General features: G+C 41.9%; 1 protein-coding gene across 2 annotated transcripts in view; it reads right to left on the reverse strand.

The window, feature by feature from the left end:
* Positions 1–20,050, reverse strand: part of robo3 (roundabout, axon guidance receptor, homolog 3 (Drosophila)) — an 87,024-nt gene that overhangs the window by 12,145 nt on the left and 54,829 nt on the right. For both annotated transcript variants that reach the window (XM_054625137.1, XM_054625136.1), the window contains exons 7-14: positions 17,965–18,089; positions 14,951–15,122; positions 11,432–11,637; positions 4,637–4,718; positions 3,506–3,674; positions 889–1,055; positions 678–799; positions 345–561 (exon numbers count right to left, since the gene is read on the reverse strand). In XM_054625137.1, coding sequence (XP_054481112.1) covers positions 345–561; positions 678–799; positions 889–1,055; positions 3,506–3,674; positions 4,637–4,718; positions 11,432–11,637; positions 14,951–15,122; positions 17,965–18,089 — 1,260 coding nt within the window. The remainder of the gene's footprint in view (positions 1–344; positions 562–677; positions 800–888; positions 1,056–3,505; positions 3,675–4,636; positions 4,719–11,431; positions 11,638–14,950; positions 15,123–17,964; positions 18,090–20,050) is intronic.

The following is a 20,050-nucleotide window of genomic DNA, read 5'->3' on the forward strand; positions in this document are numbered from 1 at the left end:
CTGGCAAAAAAGTAAAAAGTCACTTGTTTTAATCTAGACTTTGGATCAACTGATATTAAACTGATGAAAACCTCGGGCTGCAAAAATCACAGAGTGTGGAAGCTGAATGTAATTAAAACTGGGATCAATATAAATGAACCCAAAATTGCAGGAGGATATAAAATTAACCCCAAAATGAGATAACGTTACTGAGATTCCTGCTGTGGCAGACAGGCTAATGAACAGACATTTCCATGACCCCGCAATGTCAAAGAAGAAGGTCCTGGCCTAGTTTATTAACAGGGTTTTTTATTTAAATCTCCTCCTGGTACCGATGTGGTTTCAGAAGTCACCAGATTCTTTACCCTCTTCCGGGGTTCGGACCAGTAACGTTCGGCTGTCCCTCCCCTGGAACTCGTCGAAGTAGGGACGGATTTTCATCTCGTACTCGGTTCCCTTGAGCAGGCTGGTGAGGACGCTGATGCGTTCCGAGGGGGAGTTGATGTCCTGCAGGAGCCAGGTTCCCCCGGTGGGTCGGTAGAAGAGACGGTAGCCCTGGACGTACTGAGACTGACGGTCAACCTTGATGAATTAAAGGGGGGAATTAGAAAAAAGATGAGAGAGAGGAGAGGTGGAGAACTCAAACTGAACCCTCAACTTTCCCTACATAAAACAAAGACCAACAAAGAGCCACTCACAGTCCAGGACACTCGGATAGAGGACGTCGTCAGGGTGACGGGCTCCTGCAGCTGGACGGCCACCTCTCCCAGCTCCCTCTGCACTTGCCTGTGGTCCACTCCCTGACCCGTAGGACTCACATCTGAGGGGAAACACACATTCTCCTCAGAGGGCTGCTGCCGAAGCATCAGCTCACACAACATATGAGTCATGAGGGAGGCTCAGACTGACCTTGGGTTCTGACGGGCTCAGAGATGGGGCTCGGGTCGCTCAGGCCGTAGGCGTTGATGGCTCGGACGATGAACAGGTAGATGGTGTTGGGGAGGAGGCCGGTGATGGTGTGCGTTTCCATCTTGACCATGTCGGCTACAGTCTGCCACGTGCTGCCGGCTGATTGGCTGTGTATCGGATGCAATATGATATTAAACGACCAAACTTGATCTGTTATCTAATCTCAGTTCTAACATGCAACTCTCATCTGGCCTGGTGCTTACTGTAACATTGAAACCTCCTGAACATCAAAATGTTTCCCGAGTAGGAATCTATGCACCATTTTGAATTTAAAATAAATCTTTATTAAGAAAATAAATGGTACAAAATCCGACATCCAAGACTTCAGATATCATCAAGAAAGATAAATGAAAAAGATATGGTATGGTAGACAAACTTCTTATTCGTATAGAGACTGCATTCAAATAATAAAGCCTATTAAAACACTTTTAAACAGGGGGATGACAAGACAAATTTTGATTTGTCTATGTGAAATGTACAACACAGGATAAAGAGATTTATCGTAACAATTTATTGATTATATTTGCTTTCAGAATAAATCCAAAATTGAATAGAATGTTATAAAACAGTTATAAAACAATGTGTCAGCGATTTCAGGTTCACTATTGCAAAATATTTTTTTTTATATATATATATATAGTATAACATCCTACCATTAGATTATTACTCCTGCATTAATATGTAAGCAGCATTTTACCCTTGTCGTTGGCTAAGGTTGAGTACAACAAAATACCTTACTTGAGTAAAGGTAGGCTCCTTAGTTACATTCCACCACTGAATCAGTGTCATACTGCGTACTGTGAAGCTGATTTGATGTGCAGCCGCACAATTTAACCAAAGCGTGAGAAGATCTCCAGGCGATAGCGGGATCTATTTTTGGCTCCCTCTCATATTTCTTATCTGCTAAACAATAGCAGATGTGAGCAAAGTCACTTTGCAGAGAACTTATGAGATCTCCAAGTGATGCGATTTGCCGTCCCGATGAATAATGTAATGGGGCTCGTAAGAAGCCGCAGCTGCCGCCAGGAAAAGAGGGCATGTTCTTGGCCTTGTGGCACTCCCACAGATGCATTATCCCGCCGCCGCTCGTCCCGTCTCTCCCTCTGCCTCCGTGAATCTACTGTCACCTTGGCAGAGCGGCAGTCACAAAGGCCTCCCCAACCATTTGTTTGACACTTTTAGAAATTCCCCCAAGGGTACTGTGGGGGTTTGTGGTGAAGGAGCTTCAGTGCTGAACTGAACAATTAGACCAAAGAGGAAAACGACTCATGAATACTCATCTACTGTGTGTGTGTGTGTGTGTGTGTGTGTGTGTGTGTGTGTGTGTGTGTGTGTGTGTGTGTGTGTGTGTGTGTGTGTGTGTGTGTGTGTGTGTGTGTGTGGCCGCCCTGTGCTAGAGCTGGATTCAAGGTAACTTTGCGGAGGAGTTGGGAGTTCACACACAAGGCTGTGGCCCCAGAAAAGAGAGAATGAATGCAGTCTCACAGGGAGAACGGAACGTCTGCCTTCTTTCATTAAATAAACACTATTACACCTTGCATATGTGTGTACACACACACACACACACACACACACACACACACACACACACACACACACACACACACACACACACACACACACACACACACACACACACACACACACACACACACACACACACACACACACACACACACACACACACACACACACACACACACACAAGCCCCAACCCTTCACTCTTCTCCGGTCTCCTACAAACAAGCCTCATCACCTCAGGCAAGGAAATGTTATTGCAGACATCCCAGCGGTCCCCTTCAGCTGCTTTATAAAGAATCAGCGTGCGTTACTTGGAAATGCTCTGCCGCTGCCACGGGCCACGGTGGACGTCTGGATCTGATTAAGCTCTGCCGGTGTTCCCGTCTTTATCGAATCGGAGGGACACGTCTCCCCATAACGCCGTCCTATCTTCATCCGGAGGCCTCCCTCCATCCGTGGAGCCACCCATCCTGCTCAGCTAAATCTACTTTCCCCCTCTAATTAATCCAAGGTGGACTTCCACTCAAGTGGCAGTTTCTGCTGTGGTGCGTTCAGTGTGCAGATGAGTCCACTCACATCCGTGTTACATGTTAACATGTTTTTAAGAATTTTGCATGGCCAAACCTGGAATAAAATGCACTCCTCCTGGTACATTTAATCCATTAAATTGTTCTGTTGAGATTCTGAGTCGTGTTTTTCAAGGTCTAATACTAATTAATAAATGTGGCAGCAAGACTCTCTTAAAAGAGCTGCAAAGCATGAAAGAAATTCATTAGTCAGAAAATCAGTGAAGATGTTTTAGTGTCCCGTAATGAAAAAGGTTTTCTGTTCTGACAAGAAAGATGCCTTCATGTTAAAATTGTTGAATTTAAAGATATTCAACACAAGAAGAATACAGCCTGGACTGTTAAATGAAGCAGAGGAATGATCTGAGACAAAAGTATTCACTGAAATACCAGACAAAGCCGGGAAGCGTCCCTGATGACGGTGAAGATACACAAGGATGAGGGAAAAGTGCGTGTGTCCTGGAACTCACCTGAAGGCCTCTATGATGTAGGCGGTGACGGCGGCTCCACCCTCGTGGGCGTTGGGTTGCCAGGTCAGAGAGACGCTATTCTTGGACACGTCCGTGACGATGGGTTTGTGCGGGGGACCCGGCAGCTGGAAGGGCTCCGTGGCCTGGGCGACCGACTGGTCTGCACTCTCTGAGAGGGTGAGGGAGGAAACAAAGATGGAGGCAGGAAGGAGGGGAGGGGACATCAACATGAGCGTCTCATAAGGTCCTCTGTGTAATCCCTCTAATGTTGACTGAACATTTGCATCAGCGTCGCTGCAGGCCGACTTCCTCACTTCTAACAGACTTCACAATTACTGCTTCTTGTAACAACTACTGGGTCTTAACTAACCATCACGGCGCTGATAGTCAAATAACAACCTTCTGTGTCATCAGAGCAGCTTGTTACGCCATTTAATTTCCTTGTTTTTATGTTCATTCTGGCTATTTCTCTTTATTCTAAAGCACTTTGTGCTGCATTTCTTTTTTGAAAGCAGAGTATTTAAAACCACTAATGAAATCTCTACAGCTTGAAGTCTTTTTTTAATGCCTGATGGGTTGTGGAGAAGATAAAAAGAGTGGAGCTTCACAAAGCAGTGTGGGCTTTAGAGCTGCAGCAGAGATCGATATCTCTCGGTTCTGTCCTAATCGAGCCCTTTAGCATGTTTATCTATCCCCAAAAAAGGGCCGGCTCTGTGTCAACATCATGCTTCAGCTTTATACACTTTCCAACATGTATGTTTACAATCTGCACAGCAACAGCCCCAGGACCAGCAGGGATTAAATAGACCTGGCAAGTTGTTTTATTTAAGCAATTAAAAGGTCACACAGAGCCTCGTTACTTAGAACATTTTAAAGAAAAGTCTCTCAATGACAATTATGAAAAAAGATGTCACTATTGTTATTAAATCACTGAAGTGTTACACAGAGATTGTTCCAAAGTTAGCAAAATAGAAGAGTGACAATCAGATTCAGATTTGGTTTTCAGCTGTGCGAAAGGTTACATAAAATAAATTATTATATACAAATCATTTTTATATATTTTCATATAACTGGTTCTTCATCGAGCTGCTAGACATTTGCATGTATTTAAATCACGCAGAGACAATTTACCTTTGACTGTGAGCACTCCACTCCAACTCGTCTCTCCACTGGAGCTGGAAGCCAGGCAGGTGTAGACCCCGGAGTCCGTTTCCTGGCAACAGCGAAATGTGTGTCATTAGTTTAGTGTGAGAGTGAGCCTGGGATGCTTCGTTAATGAACCCATTACCAGTGACAAGCAAGACTAAATGTCATATCTCTCAAACCAGAATGTTTGCACTCAGAATACTGAGCAGAGAGCTGTGATCCACACAGAGCCCACCAGGTGACTCTTTACCTTCCACATCACAGTCAGATCAGCTTCTTTAGTTTCCGTTAGGAGCAGCTTGCAGTCTCCACTGTTGCCGATATGTTTAAAAAGTGCATCTGTAGCACTGTTAACAGCCATCTCGTTTTGACTTTCTGTCTTTTTTCTATGATTGTAGCACCATGATGAGGTCATGGAAGAAACCTCTCCCCTCCAAAGGTGGAAACATATTTTTTACCAAAATAAGGACAAATTAGGGACAATGGAAGAGGAAGGACCTTGTCTCTCTACTGCTGACAGTGAGGACAGAATCACTGATGCATGGACAGACTTTAGGACATCATGACTGTGAATAAAATATATTTCTCTGATGCATCAGTAAATTGGTCATAATAAAAATAATAATATATTATACAATTAGTTAAAATAAAAATACAATTTATATTATGAAAATATTTAAATTTCAATGTTTCTTTTAAGTAAAATGCAGCATTCAGGCAATAAATTGGTTATGTTTAACGAAATTATAAGGTAAAAATGGCTACTCTTGGGCATCAGCTATTGTTATTGCATATGAATATTTGCATTCTTATCAGGCAACCCTTAACATAGCACCTGCTTTCATAACTCTGGCCTTTCTGTCATTGGTAGTTATTTTATTTTATTTTTCATAAAGGAAATATTCTCAGTGGACCTATTTGAAGTCAGAGCTAAAGTCAAGCTGGTGGCTTTTATGTTCCTCGTCTGATTCCTACATGGCAGAGGAGGAGAGCTAAAGGAGGGATCAAAGGACAGAATTTTAATGAGCAGCTAGTGGTCGAAAAATGTCTGAGGAGACAGTCTTTATACTCAACAGCTACTTAGCATTCTGGACATGCTATGACCAGATGTAATTAAGAGGCGTGTGTGTGTGTATGTATGTATATGTGTGTGTGTGTGTGTGTGTGTGTGTGTGTGTGTGTACGCACAAGTGACTGCTGGCTATCAAGTTTTTAGGGAGGCAAGCCAAAAGCTAGACGGGCTGTGAAATTGCTTACAACAGAGGAGATGTTGGGGGTGTGTACACTGGGGAATGTGACGCTGAGGTAGTTGAACATGTTTCTGTCGCTTTAGCGTCACTGCTCCAGGTCTTTCTCTATATGTCTCTCTGTCTTTTTTCATTCCTTTCACTTTCAGTTTGAATTCATCCTTTTTTTTAAAGAATCACTTTGATATTTTACAACCTGGACCTGATTTTCCCCATTTCCTTATTATTTTTTTTAAATTAGTCCAGCTTTGAGCCAGAACGCTGCAGATGGAGACAAGAAGTCTCGTTCTGAAATCTTACGAGAGCCAGACAGTGGCAAAAACAAGCACTTTTAGCTGCCCCGTTTAGCGGCTGCCGTCTGCATTACTCCCTCAATACTGGACCAGTTTCAAAAATTGTTGTCCCCTTAGTCACTCAGACACAAAAACACGAGGAAATAGTGTCCAGGTTGTAAAAAAAATACCCAAGTTGCCCTTTAATATGTGGAATGTTCTGTAACTGTAAATGAATGGGCATTAGTAGACAGAGGACACCAGCAGATTGTCAAGTAACAATCAGTCTAATTAGTCTAAGTAGCACGAACGCTGTTCTGGATTAAACTAATTGTAGACAACCCCACTGATTCATTTAAATGGGTGCCAACTCTGAGTGCTCCAGAAAAAAAGTTGACTGCAACGCAAAGCAATGCCATCAAATATGTGTAAGTGTTCATTTCTGGTGCATTACTATTACATCTGTTTACCTCATGATCTAGCTAAGGTGCCTGATAATAAGCCTTCAAACTCATCTGTTACTCCAACTGGAATAATATTTCATCATTCCACAATACGCCGCAACCAAACCCTTTTCCAACGCAGGGATGTTTTTTTTTTTTATTTGATGCCAACTAGCGCGCCAAAATAAGTAGCAATGCACCAGCAAAATAAGTTTAATTTTTAACATGTTTGGTTGGCCCTTAAAGGTAAAAGTGTTGGGAGAGAAACTGAATGTGAACATAACCTTCTTCATTTACAAAAAACAAACTTTAAATGTACAGGGTTTCCTTTAAAGCCCTTAACGTTCTGTGGAATTTTGCCCATTAGCAGTTTTAGAGCAGTGTTTGATGGTAGTGCCTGTATATTCCATGAAGGATGCACATTCATGCCAAAAGCCTGTAATAAATAAAAATCCTTCCGAGTGCAAAGGGCAGTCGTGCGTGTACGACTACTGGTGGCCTTAATGCCCCATTAAAGGCAGCCGTGCACCCGAAAAACAAGCAACGAAGAAGAAACAAGAGGGCAGGTGTCCAAACACTCACTAATAGAGGCTTTGCAAAGGTTTTTATGAGGTATGAAATGCACTTAAACAATGTAGTGATGAAACAAAACCCTGTTTGTTTACAATAAAAGCTCCAGAGAGAGAGAATAGCTGTAAAACTAGATAAATTATAAATTGGGCTCATTTAGTGCACATGGTGAGGGCAGGGGGACTGACTGTATTCTAATGTAAACTGCACCTGTGAGGACTGCTGGCTCTCTAAATCGCTCTCCTGCTGCACTCTGTGTGGGAGTGTTACGGGGAAATTTAATTAGTTTTTCATCCGTTTTGCTGCAAGAGGTTTTCAGTCCTCTGTAGTTCATCAATTTACATGCAGGACCCCGTCTGCCGCGAACACAATCGGCCTCCCCTCATTCACTTATTCTGCGAACGCAGCCCGTATTACTCCCTTTGAAAACCTTCTACATTATGCAGAGGGTGTGCGAGGCAGGGCCTATCATGACTAATGCCTCACTGAGCGGCATGCACGTGGCGTCCGGGGCCGGCTCATCAGTAACTGCTGACAGAGGAATTACTCAAGCCTAAGTGGCTTGTCAGAGAGTCCTGCAGGACGGGGGACAGGTGACTCTCCATCCTACCCAGCATCCCTCGCTCCTCCTCCTCTCTTTCTCTCTATAGGCCCTGACCTTGAGATGACCCGTGGGCTGGTTGACTGAAGGGGGTACAAAGCGGATCCCCAGATGGTGGCGTTTGATTCGGTGGACGGGGAATCGAGGGAGAAGCCGGGTGGGGTAAACAGCCGGGACACCGGACTATTAATCAAACCCTGCAGCTCTGGGCGCCAGGCGAAAAACAGATTGCTGAGAAAATGAATAAATGAAAAGGAGCTCCACTCAAAGAGGGAATATTATTAATTATTATAGTTTGACTACATCATTGGGATATTTCTGCTCTGCACTTTCCTAGAAATCAGTCAAACAGGGTGATCTGAGCTTTGGAGTCTTTGTCTACCACCTGCTAACTACCCAGTTACCACGGTATCAGCCTTCTGCACAATAGCGCACAGAAGGGTTGATAATGATGTCAGATCCTTTTTTAGGCGGGTGCAGAAGGGAAATGTGATTAGCGGCTATAACACGCGTATACTGGGATTTAAAGTCAACACATGAACTCGATTTCCTACTTTAACGTGATTACTCCCAGTAATCTGTTTTCTCTGCTCCGTGTAGTCCTGCTCTCACTCTTCATGTTTTTTTTGGGCTAGCTTCTTTTTTACTTTTGCCATACCCGCACACCCCCCCCCGTACCCCACGCCCACATCAACCGTTTAACAGGATGGCAGCACAAAGCTCTTTAACCCCGTTCACCAGCAGCACACACACAGACACACTTCCCGTCTGTCCAGGACGTCTTGGCACCGGTGAGGGAGCGTGGTGTGTGTCTGGCAGACATCCCAGGGTAATGGCATCTCCTCACTGCCAGGGTACGGGGAACAAACAGACCATCTGTCCCCCTCCAGGGGCCCCGATGAAATGGACTTCTTTACGCTGATTATTTCAGGTTTAAACGGGTTTATGAGGTCTGATTTCATTTTTTCTTTACAAAAAGGAAGATTGATGATTAGTGTTTGCGTTTCATACTCTGACTACTGACATAACTAACTGACATAAACAGATGTTTATATATTTCAATTGATAAAAGTATTTAAAGCTAATACCTACGTTATTACATTAAAGGTTTTTGACTCATGAATTTGGAAAAAGTCTCATCATTCTTTATTTTGTCATTCTGGACAGGCAAACAGACTGATATCATTAGATAATTAATAAACTCATGTGAGAAAAGAGTGTCTAGGTCTACTTTTTTGTTTACCACTGTTATTTTATAATAGCGGTAATATTGCAGTGCATGAAGTCTCATTGTTAAAAGGGAAAATCCAGTTTATTACAACTCGTAATACAAATTGGCACCAGTTGTATTCACCAAGTTAACACCTGGGATCTCTAACCACAGGGACAAACTGTGATGGATGTCATCAATAGACCGTTCACCTCTGTTTAAATATGCCTGGTTGTCTGACTGCTACAGTTTTTTTCACCCACTGGACAACCTTTAAGTGATGTCGCCACATTTCCAGACCTGAGCATTGTACTATATTGAAATAACTGATAAAAAATTAAGATCCTAGTTGTGATGGATAAAACTCAATCATCTTTTTGGCCATACTAGCAGTTTGGCTCTCTCCGTAGGGCCGGTTGGTTGATCATCACTTCCACACATTCATGGTGCCCTGATGATGTGTTCTAATGACTCTGATGAGCCTCTGACTTTCCATCTAATCCCACCAGCAGGTTGACATATGTAGTTTTGAGAAAAAGTCTTGACCACTATTGGATGGATTGCCTTGAAACTCAGAAGAGTAGAAATATCCATGTTCCCTCTTCATGAATTGTAATAACTTATTTGATCCCTTAACTTTGTCTCTAGTGCTATCTTCAGGTAAAACTCAGGCAGCAACCTCCACTTCTGCCGAGTGAAGCCGATGCCAAAGATTCTTAAAGCTGCATTCTCTCTAATGTCCATCAGGGGGCGACTCCTCTGGTTGTATAGAAGTCTATGATAAAATGACTCTACTTCTCTCTTGATTTATTCCCTCAGTAAACATTGTAAACATGAGTTTATGGTCTCAATCTCTAGTTCCAAGTCTTCTTCAATACAGCAGGATGTTCATTTAGTAAATGGTGGTCCATTTAGAGTCAAATAGACCATAAAGCAGGGTATGCTTTAGGGTGGGCTTACTGAGATTGACAGGTTGCTGCTGCTACCAGAACCGTACACAGCAAAACTCAAGGCTTTATAACCACAGTACACAAACCAATCACTGAGGTCAAGATGACTACGTCCACTTCTTATATACAGTCTATGTTAAAACTATGAAGTAGCCATAAAACTTTGGTTTATGAACAAATACCTGCAATCATTTTGACATTCCCATCAGCTCCAGCTAGTTTTTAGTGCTTATGAGCAAATGTAAAAATGATAAACTGCTAAACTAAGATGTAAAACATGCTAGACATTATACCTTCTTAACATCAGCATGTTAGCGTTGCATTGTTAGAAGGTGAGCTTGTTAGCTCACAGTATTGCTGTGCCTTTAGTCAGCTGTAGACCGTTAGTCATGTTTTCTGCCATCATTACAGATGTTTCCTTTTGTTTTGTGATGGTTTTATGATGGGGCAGCAATATGAAACAAACTGCTGATGTCTCTACAAGTCATTTTTTGATCTCATCTGTGAAATCCAAAGCCATAAATACCAGGTGTTGTTGTGTCTGCTGTAGAACGATAAAATCAAACAGGCCGCCATCATGGAGGGCATGTCTGCTCACTGTGTAGATTCTGATCAAAACAGAGCCAGAGTCTACAGAGAACTTCAACATACTTCTAAAGCATGAGTACTTCCAAGTTGGTCCTCTCAACTGTAAAGTCACTCCCTTTTATTCCCACATGACATGAACGCAGCGTTAAATGCACTTCAGGCTCCTGACTCCCGTCTCCCTCTCTCCTCCCCTCTCACTCAGCCTCCTGCTCCTCCATCTCCATCTCTAGCTCCCCATTCATCCACTCCTCACTCGCAGTGATGTATTGAGGATTTAATTACAAGTCTCAGCGATCGTTAATCATTGAGAACCCACAATCAATTAATGTGTGAGCCTCTTCCGAGTCTCGCAGAGGCTGCGGTGACCTCAGGTGCTGCTTCATACCCGGGAGGGAATTCTGGGCGGAATGGATTTCATTAGCGCGGAGTAAGACGATGCTAACGACTGCTAATGGCCCGGCACGCTCATTATCATGGTGATCACGCCTCACAGATGCCGTTTTGCTACTTTCCCCACCTCTCATAAAAACACAAAATTTAAGTCCCCAGTAAAAAATGTACTGATACTTTTCCTGCAATTAAAAATGTGTATTTTATCATGTGGATTTTGAACGTGTTTATCTTAAGTGTACTGCATCATGTTTGATGTGCAAATCGTAATACATAAAGATCGTGAATACATTTTAATGAGTTCCCTGGAAATTGTGGCGTGATGGAATGAGAAGCAGTACTAAATATACAATGAATTAAAATTAGTTGAAGGTCATCACAGTAGAGCTGTGAATTTAAAAGGCAAAATGACAATTAAAAAGTTTTTCATTTCCTGTTTCATTAGTCTGGGATAACATTTACTGTGTCTATATTTTAGATGTTTAAGTTGAAGTTTCTTATTCAAATACCTGGAGGTTGGTGATTTGAAAGGTGCCGTTTTCCATCAAGCTTATTCTACCATCGTTTCCAAGGATCCTCTGGCTGTCTTTCTCCCATTGGATGCTGGGGATGGGGTTTCCCATGATGTGGCAGTGCAGCTGAGCGGTGGAGCCAGGTGCTAATGTGTGATTTGCTGGGCCCTGTCGGATGATAGGCGGGAGGCGGTCTGAAGGTGCTGAAGAGAAAGAGAACGAGAACTGAGTTAGACGGTTTGAGATACAACCAGGCAGCAACCTCCAGTTCTGAAAAGTGAAGCCAATGCTTAATGTCTTAAAGCTGCATTCTCTCTAATGTCCATCAGGGGGCGACTCCTCTGGTTGTATAGAAGTCTATGAGAAAATGACTCTACTTCTCGCTTGATTTATTACCTCAGTAAACATTGTAAACATGAGTTTATGGTCTCAATCTCTAGATTCAAGTCTTCTTCAATACAGCATGATGTTCATTTAGTAAAGTATGGTCCATTTAGAGTCAAATAGACCATAAAGCAGGGTATGCTTTAGGTCGGGGCTACCTTGTGAACGAGAGGTCGCTACCACAGTGTTGTCCGGTCTGGGATTGTCTGGGGTTTCGTCTCACAATTTAAATCCTTTCACAGTCTTTTCATTTCATAAAAGTTAATTGTAACATTTTGGTTGCCTAAATATATCTTACTAAGTGTTCTGTTGTACTTAGCTCCACTCTCTATCACTTTTTGCTGCAAAAAACAAAGATTGTGACGACCAAAAACCAAGATGACAATGGTCAAAACGTGACCCTTAAAAACTGTAGCCCATAAAACCAATGGCTGTCGTCATGGTGACTATGTCCACTTCTTATATAAAGCCTGTGGATACAAGGCCATAACTGATCCCTCTTTTGTCATCAGAGAACTCATATTACTATTTGACTTTAACCTTACATTCCTTCTTGTTCCTGACAGAATTGCAGCTGTGATCAAGATGAATTTACTGTTGATCTACAGAGTGTAGCACACAGTGTGAGGGGAGCGCTGTCCGTCCATGTTTTCTAAACGAGCAAGAGCACCAAAAACATGTCCTTCTTGACAAATGAATACACTACAATCAAACTGCAGCATTAATAATCTAACTGGCCTGAAATGACCATCAATCATCATCATCATCATCATCAAGTACTCTCACAACTGTACAATCAGTAAGATTTTCAAAACACAAATATTTCCTGGTAGAATATTGGTCCGCTGCACACTGCAGAAAATGTATTTTATCTAGAACTCATAAAGGCTTAATGGAAACATTACATCTCACCTGCTTTCAATCCATTATATGTTAAGGTAATAAGGCCTATATATGTTTGATGTGTTTTTTGGGGCTTTTCCATTACTGGTCATTTCCTAGTTTCACTTCCCACCTGGAAGTCATATTTACAGACACAAAAAAGTCAACAGAGGTTCTTTGGGTTACCAATCTTTATGTTTGCCTCTACTATCCCAGCCTGCCCTGTCGTGTGAGATGTGACATGAACATCCACTCCTAGAGGCTCTAAAGTCACCTCTCTCTGTCCCAGCTTCAATGCAGCATGCAGATCCATGGCAGGAAGGAATATGTTGATACATAACCTTCTGTCACAGTGATGGGTCACTTGACAGGATATTGAGTTGTACCAAAATTAATCCAATAATAATCTTATAATCTATCATAAGCAAAAGTATCTTTTCAACAGACCTTTGAGTAAGCATGGATTATTTGTCTCGGTTAAAAAAAATGGATTGTCTTTTTTTTGGGGGGGGTAAAAAAGCCCACAGTTTTACTGTATATGAAAAATGACCAGAAACCAAAATCTGAACTTGCTATCATGTAGTGAATAAGCTATTTATGACTTTAATACTTACAAACTTCAATACATAATTAAATCCTTAACTGTATCACTGTAAATTCTATTACATTTGAAATAGGATTATGTTAGCCAGGATACAACACATTTTGATGAATTGAATTGTCGTTGGCAAAACACTGAGGGGGAATTGTGCAAATGTAAAACGAAATAAATAAATGTTGTAAGCTTTGTTTACATCGGCTGTCCCACTGGGCTTCACTGTGGTGGAATTAGAGGTGGAATGGACACACATGTGCGTATCCCTGTTTGATGTGCAGCTACAACTACTGCATGTAAAGCCTGAATATTTAAAAGTCTTAAGAGAAAGCCAGCTTCCACCCACAGCCTTCACAGCCACCACGGAGAATCTCATGGACATATAAGGCTGCTCTCCATGCATTTATGTCTTTAGGTTCCACCTTAAATGTAAACACCATGGTATGAGAGCTGCCAACTAGAAGAGTTATGCTTTAGTTTGGAAGATTCAAGTAAATTCCTGCACATTCATAACTGATGTTGAAGAAGAGACTGTTTGGATCTGAAAGTTTTTATTTTATTTTTCTGCAAAGGCAACCGGCGCGACGCAATGACTGAGCGAAAAATAGAACACTTCACTCAGACTACTGCGTGACATTTGCCTTCAGACGTTGGAGCAGGCCCTCGTTGGTATTCTGCTCTGTAGAATGCTCTGATATCATCAGCTAACTGAGCTAAACCCAAAGTGTGAAGAGTCAACACAGGAGTTAGCGTAGAAAGAGCTGAACAAAAATTCCCTGTTTACTCCCTGAGTGGGAGGGATGCAGGGAGGGCAGCATATGCTGCAGCGGGGTTATTTGCATAGAGCTATCACCAGTTGTCTCTTTTGATTACATCAGATAAGGACTCCTGCTGTTAGCTCATTCGGGGGGGAATATTTTAATTTGAGACGGATTTGAAGGACGGCTTTTTGAATTTGTATTGCTACACGCGCGCGTGTGTGTATGTTTGTATGTGTGTCTGTGTGTGTCTGTGTGTGTGTCTGTGGGTGGGATCAACAGATTGTGAGACGTTATTAATTAAATATGAAGCAAAAAAATAATAATCTAACGATTAGGGAAGACATTTTTCTTTTTGACTTAAGTTTACAGGGAGGGGAGTTGCATATGTATTCCTTTGGCTTAAAAAGCATTTATTATTAAACTAGTGAGTAAATCAGTTGAGAATAAACATGCTGCAGCAGTAAATTCCTTTTATAGTTTTTCTATTAATTCAAATTTAAAAGGGCCAGTGTGTGTTTGTTAGCTTTGAATGGGTCATTTAAATCTATATATGGAGAGGTCGTCTTCACAGAGTCCTATGTTTCTACAGTAGCCCAGTATGCATTTTTGTCAAGCATATTCAGACGGACTTTGTAATTTAATGACTTGCTAGGAGGGTCATTTTGGCGGTGGATTCGATCAACAGAGTCAAAGGAAGATTCATGGTGCCGTTAGTGTCTGGACCAGGACTCTAGTTAAATAATGTGATGAATTGGAACAAACTAGGCTCAGATCTCGAGCAAACATACAACATGTGTTTACATTTGAACAACAGAAGTCAGAAGCCAAGTAACAACAAATATTGTAGCAAACATTCACAGTATCTTTAATGCCTGTCTGTGTGTTAGCACTCACCACTTTCCACCTCTAGCAGGGCTTTGGTCAGGATGCTGCCGGCCACGCTGATGGCCTGGCAGATGTAGTAGCCGGAGTCTTCCACTTGGACGTCGGTGATGGTGAGCTCGCCGCTCAGCGACACGGAGAAACGGCCCGACTGGGACGGCTCCTGGATGGGGAACAGCAGGATCTGGGGAGGAGGAACATGAAGAAGATTTTTATTTAATTTCTTCATGATCATTTACATGATCTTTATCGTAAAATTCTTTTAGAAGTTAATCTCATTAATTATTGTTAACTTGTGGGCATTTTTTATTATCAGCTTCACATATTGGCATCCTCTTCTTGTTCTTTTATTCAGAGAACTGATGGAAGAAAAGCCTTGAACCCTCGAGCTACAACACAGACCTGAATGCCAGACATTAGCTATTCCAATGGCAGCTTATTAAGAATCTTAATTTACATAATATGAGTTCATAAATGTGTCTCTCTCATATGCTCAAGGATAAATAACAAAACCAAAGAGACACTTTGGTTTCACTTGGAAATAGAGCGGTGAAGACACGGAGGACGGTTTAATGCAGTATGAAGAGAGGAATGGAAAGCGCCGTGATTGGCCACAGAGAGATGGATGAACTAAGACCTTTAGTTCAAACGATGGACCTTGAAACTTTCTCTCTTTGTGACTATCTGCGTCCTCAAACTGGAAACTTACAACAACAAACACAAAATGGAGTAAAAGAAGAAAAAATGTATCCAGAGCATGGAAAAGTGACATGATGTCAAGGGATGGATGGAGGAACAAGAGGATGAACAGTAACAAACAGTGGTTTCTGGCTTTCTGCAAAAGAGCTACAACAAATCATTGTAGCTAAAAACCTATTTTCATCATTGATTGTCGTTGTGCATAAAAAAAATTCCAGAAAACAAATGGTGTGTTTTGCCTGCAACTCATTTCTTTCATTGCATCCACATCTGCTGTTACTTTCATCCAGAAAAAATGACACCCAAAGTGTTTTTTTAACTACTTTCATCCCTGATCTTCTCTATGTTCCCTTTTCATTTGGTATGAAATAACGACGGTGTTTGGCCGGCTAACAATCCCCAACATGCTACCCACATACTTCCACTCCCCGTTCCTCGTCCTCCGCGCTTTCTCCTCTTTATCTCTCTCCTCCACTCTTGTTCTCTCCCTCTCCCACACACATTCTCCGGGCCTCCTCCAATCTTCCCCCCCTTCTCTAATCTGTACCTGGGAGCCATGCTACAGGCACCCACGCACCCTCGTCAGGCCTTTCAGCGCATTCCAACAGGCTGCAGTGCTTATCACACGCTCGCCTTCCTCACACTCATACTTATGCATGCACAAAACCCACACAAACATAACACACACACACGCACGCACACGCACACTTTGGTGAATAATACCCTGTGTGGATGATGGGAAAACGGGGTGTGTATGAATGTGAGGTGGTGTGTGTGTAAGTGTGTGTATGTGTGTGTGTGTGTGTGTGTGTGTGTGTGTGTGTGTGTGTGTGTGTGTGTGTGTGTGTGTGTGTGCGCGTGTGTGTGTGTGTGTGTGTAGTGATAAAAGCAAAGGATGAGAGTTAGGAACATGACAGTGAGAAGCAGAGATGCAGGCTTTCTTTAAAGCACGTGTACCAGAGAGGCATGAGAGGGAAACTAGCTTAGACTAACATCAGAACATTACAGGCTGCTGTGTTCATTACAGTGTCTATGTCATTGTTTTATACTGCTTTCATACTCATCCTACTTGGATTCATCTGGTTCTATCTCTAAAGTCCAGAAATCTCCTCTCTATATTATGAAGGTTTATACAGAGGGGTTTGTTCATATCTATTATTTATAGCCTATACAATATTTTATTACTAAAAACATGGAGAAAATTGCCTTTTTTATGGCTGTATTTTATGATATAGAGTGATACAAAGAGATATACAATATTCCCTCAGGAAAAAACCTGCGACTCTGATATGTCACCACATGAAACAAGGCTTTTGAACCTGGCTTCATCCAATGGTTAAATTTCTGTTCTGGTAAAATATGCAAATTACCCCATGTTTAATAAGACAATACATTATTTGCATATCTAAACAACAACAACAAAAATATTATCTTAATGGAATCAACCGGAGAAGTCTTATGGTTATACATATTAGTTATATATATATTATTTTTTTTCTTTTACCTTATTCACCTGTAGTGTCCCCCCTTACCTTTGATTGGTCTAAAACCAAATGACCATATACTCATTCATGGCCACATATGCATGTTGTATGAATCAGGCTATGAGTGATATCTGAACAAACCTCTCTATAAAACCTTCACAATATAGTGGAGATTTCTAACTGAAAGTCTGAGAAAGAACTCAACTTCAACTTACAGATATCACCATGACATTTCTCCAGTCGACTACTGACATTTAGCCAATTATTCTTTTGGTGTTACAATTTTTATTAAATTTTGAGTTTAAATATACAAATTAAGGCATTATATAATGGAAACTTTAGGTGAATTAAGGAGAAATCTACAGACGCAAATAGACAAAGTAGTAAATTAAACACCAAAATGTATATTTTGGATGTTTTCTATCAACTAGTCATAAAGAAGACGTGTTCAAAATAGACAAAAATCTCTTAATGGTCCAGTGCATGAGAGACAGGGTTTCTACCAGGGTTTTTTCCCTGTAAGGGTTGTGTCCAATGTTGGATATAGTTGACACTGTACAGTATTTGGCCACAGTTTAAAACTTTCTTACAATGAAGTCTTTCTGGATCTTAAGGGTTGACTCCCTTCTTTATGCCTCACAACCACTATATTACTTTAACTGTACTGTCGAAAAAACACAACTGGAAACAAATGACAACCACGATCTAGTTCAATAAAAGTTGTCCAGTATTCATTTGGACAGATATCTTATGCCTGTTAATTTAACAAAATGTGCTTTAAGACACAAAGTCACCACGAGACCCTGGAGGCCTCAGAAGGCAGAGAGGAGGTCAGTTTCTTACCTGGCTGCCTTCTTTTTGCCAGAAGACTGCTGGCGGAGGGTTCCCTTTGGTGCCACAGAGGAAGGTTACGGTGCGACCCGGGGCTGTGATCTGGTCCCGCGGCCTTACGACGATCTGAGGGGGCACTGCAACACAGACAACGGAGAGAAAGAAAGAGTGAGCGAGGCTTAACGCAGTGAGAACGTGCCAGCGGTGACATGGAGAGCGTTAAGCCGTGACAGGCCACCAGTCATGACGGCAACTCACAACTGACCACTCTTTTCTCTTTATCTCTCTCAAACACACTGATCAGGAGGTAGTGAATGTTCATCTGACTGCCTCAACACTTACAGTAAAGGCCACAAAAACTTGAAATTAAAGTATGAATATGAGGGTTTATTGGATGTAGAGGCAACTAACATTTCTCAAATAACAGAGAGACACTTCATTTAGAGGAATGTAAGTCTGCAGCTGATAAATCACCCAGCTGTTATTCTACTATCAGCTGCTACTCACTTTTAACCCTCAGTTTAAATATTTATTATGTCCACATATTCAGTCAACCAATTATTCTTGATCAAACATTTTAACATCAGATGATTTTGTTTCCAAATAGCAAGCGGTAACTCACCATGTGAAAGCAAGGACGGGAGGGCAATGACGTTATTCAACCAATCTCTATGGGTTCTTACACTAAATATTTTTTCAATTACTAATGCTTTGAAGCTACTCGTGAATAAAATAATCCCTTAAGTAACACACAGTTTTAGCAGAAAAGCAAATATTGAGGCAGCAGTCGTCACCAACTAAGTGCACATACTGGGGACATGGCTGTGAATGCTAAGTTAAAACATTTTAAGCTTCTCCTTTACCGCATTGTCGTCTCCGTGTTGCTTTTTGCTTCCACTTTCATGATTCAGTATCAGGACCATAGTTTCTGCACATCAACCAGGAGGAATTTAGGACTAAATTAAGATCTTATTTGTGCTTTTTGTCGCTCTCTCTCTCTTAACGTTCACCCTCTCAGCTCTCTAATTTTTCTCTGTCTTTTTAAACATGAGTTGGGAAACTTTGCTTTTAATGATAATAAGAAAAGAGAAATGCGACCATAACCTTTTTTGGGGGGTGACCTGAAACGCAATGAGTTCTTTTTAAGGTCCTAGTCCATGGGAAGACTTCCTGTAGTGGAGAAAAGGACTGAAGAGGCAGAACTTTAGGGCCAGGAAATATATGGGCGGGGTTTGCAGGGCTGAACGTCACTGATTGGTCAAACACAAACCCAGCAGCTGCTTCACTTTACTTAGGGCGCCACTAGCATAAAGACTAGAATGTGGACTGATCATTTCTTGTGTCCCGACTAGTTTGAAAACAGACACAGAGAGTCAAATAAAGAGAGAGTGTGACTTTAGTCCCTGTGGTCCCTGGAACTATTAGGCCCAAAAGGACTATTTGTGTCCAATGGGACGAGGATACAAAATAGATCACCTGTGACCTTGACTTATTAGGCTTTGATTGATATGATAGACGCTTACTGGTTAAACTATATGCCATGACAATCAATTTCCTATGCTTGGTTGGGTAGAGAGCCCATCAACGCCCAGCCCAGAACCCACAGGAGTCTAGATTTAGGTCTTTGGGTCACCTTTAGGATCCCAGGAACCAGGATAATCAGATGCACACGCACACGCACACACACACACACACACACACACACACACACACACACACACACACACACACACACACACACACACACACACACACACACACACACACACACACACACACACACACACACACACACACACAATCTTTGATTTCTATTGATTCTGTAGCAGGTGACAGGCCTTCCTCCTCAGAGGGGGTTGTGAATGCATAATGATGCCCTCCACCGGTCCTAATTGATTTCTCATCTTCCCACCTGATCTCCTGCTCCCCTTTCATTCTCCGTCTCAATTAGCGTTGAGAGAAACCGAGAGTCAGAGAGAGAGCGGGAGGTGGAGAACCTTCCTAAAGAATACAAAGACAACTAACACTGAACCGCCAGTGTTTCAGTTTGCATTTTCTAATTTGAAGTTTAAAAAGTTGGATGAAAAAAGGATGAAAT

The sequence above is a fragment of the Anoplopoma fimbria genome, chromosome 24 (assembly GCF_027596085.1).
Source record: "Anoplopoma fimbria isolate UVic2021 breed Golden Eagle Sablefish chromosome 24, Afim_UVic_2022, whole genome shotgun sequence".
Taxonomy (NCBI): Eukaryota; Metazoa; Chordata; class Actinopteri; order Perciformes; family Anoplopomatidae; genus Anoplopoma; species Anoplopoma fimbria.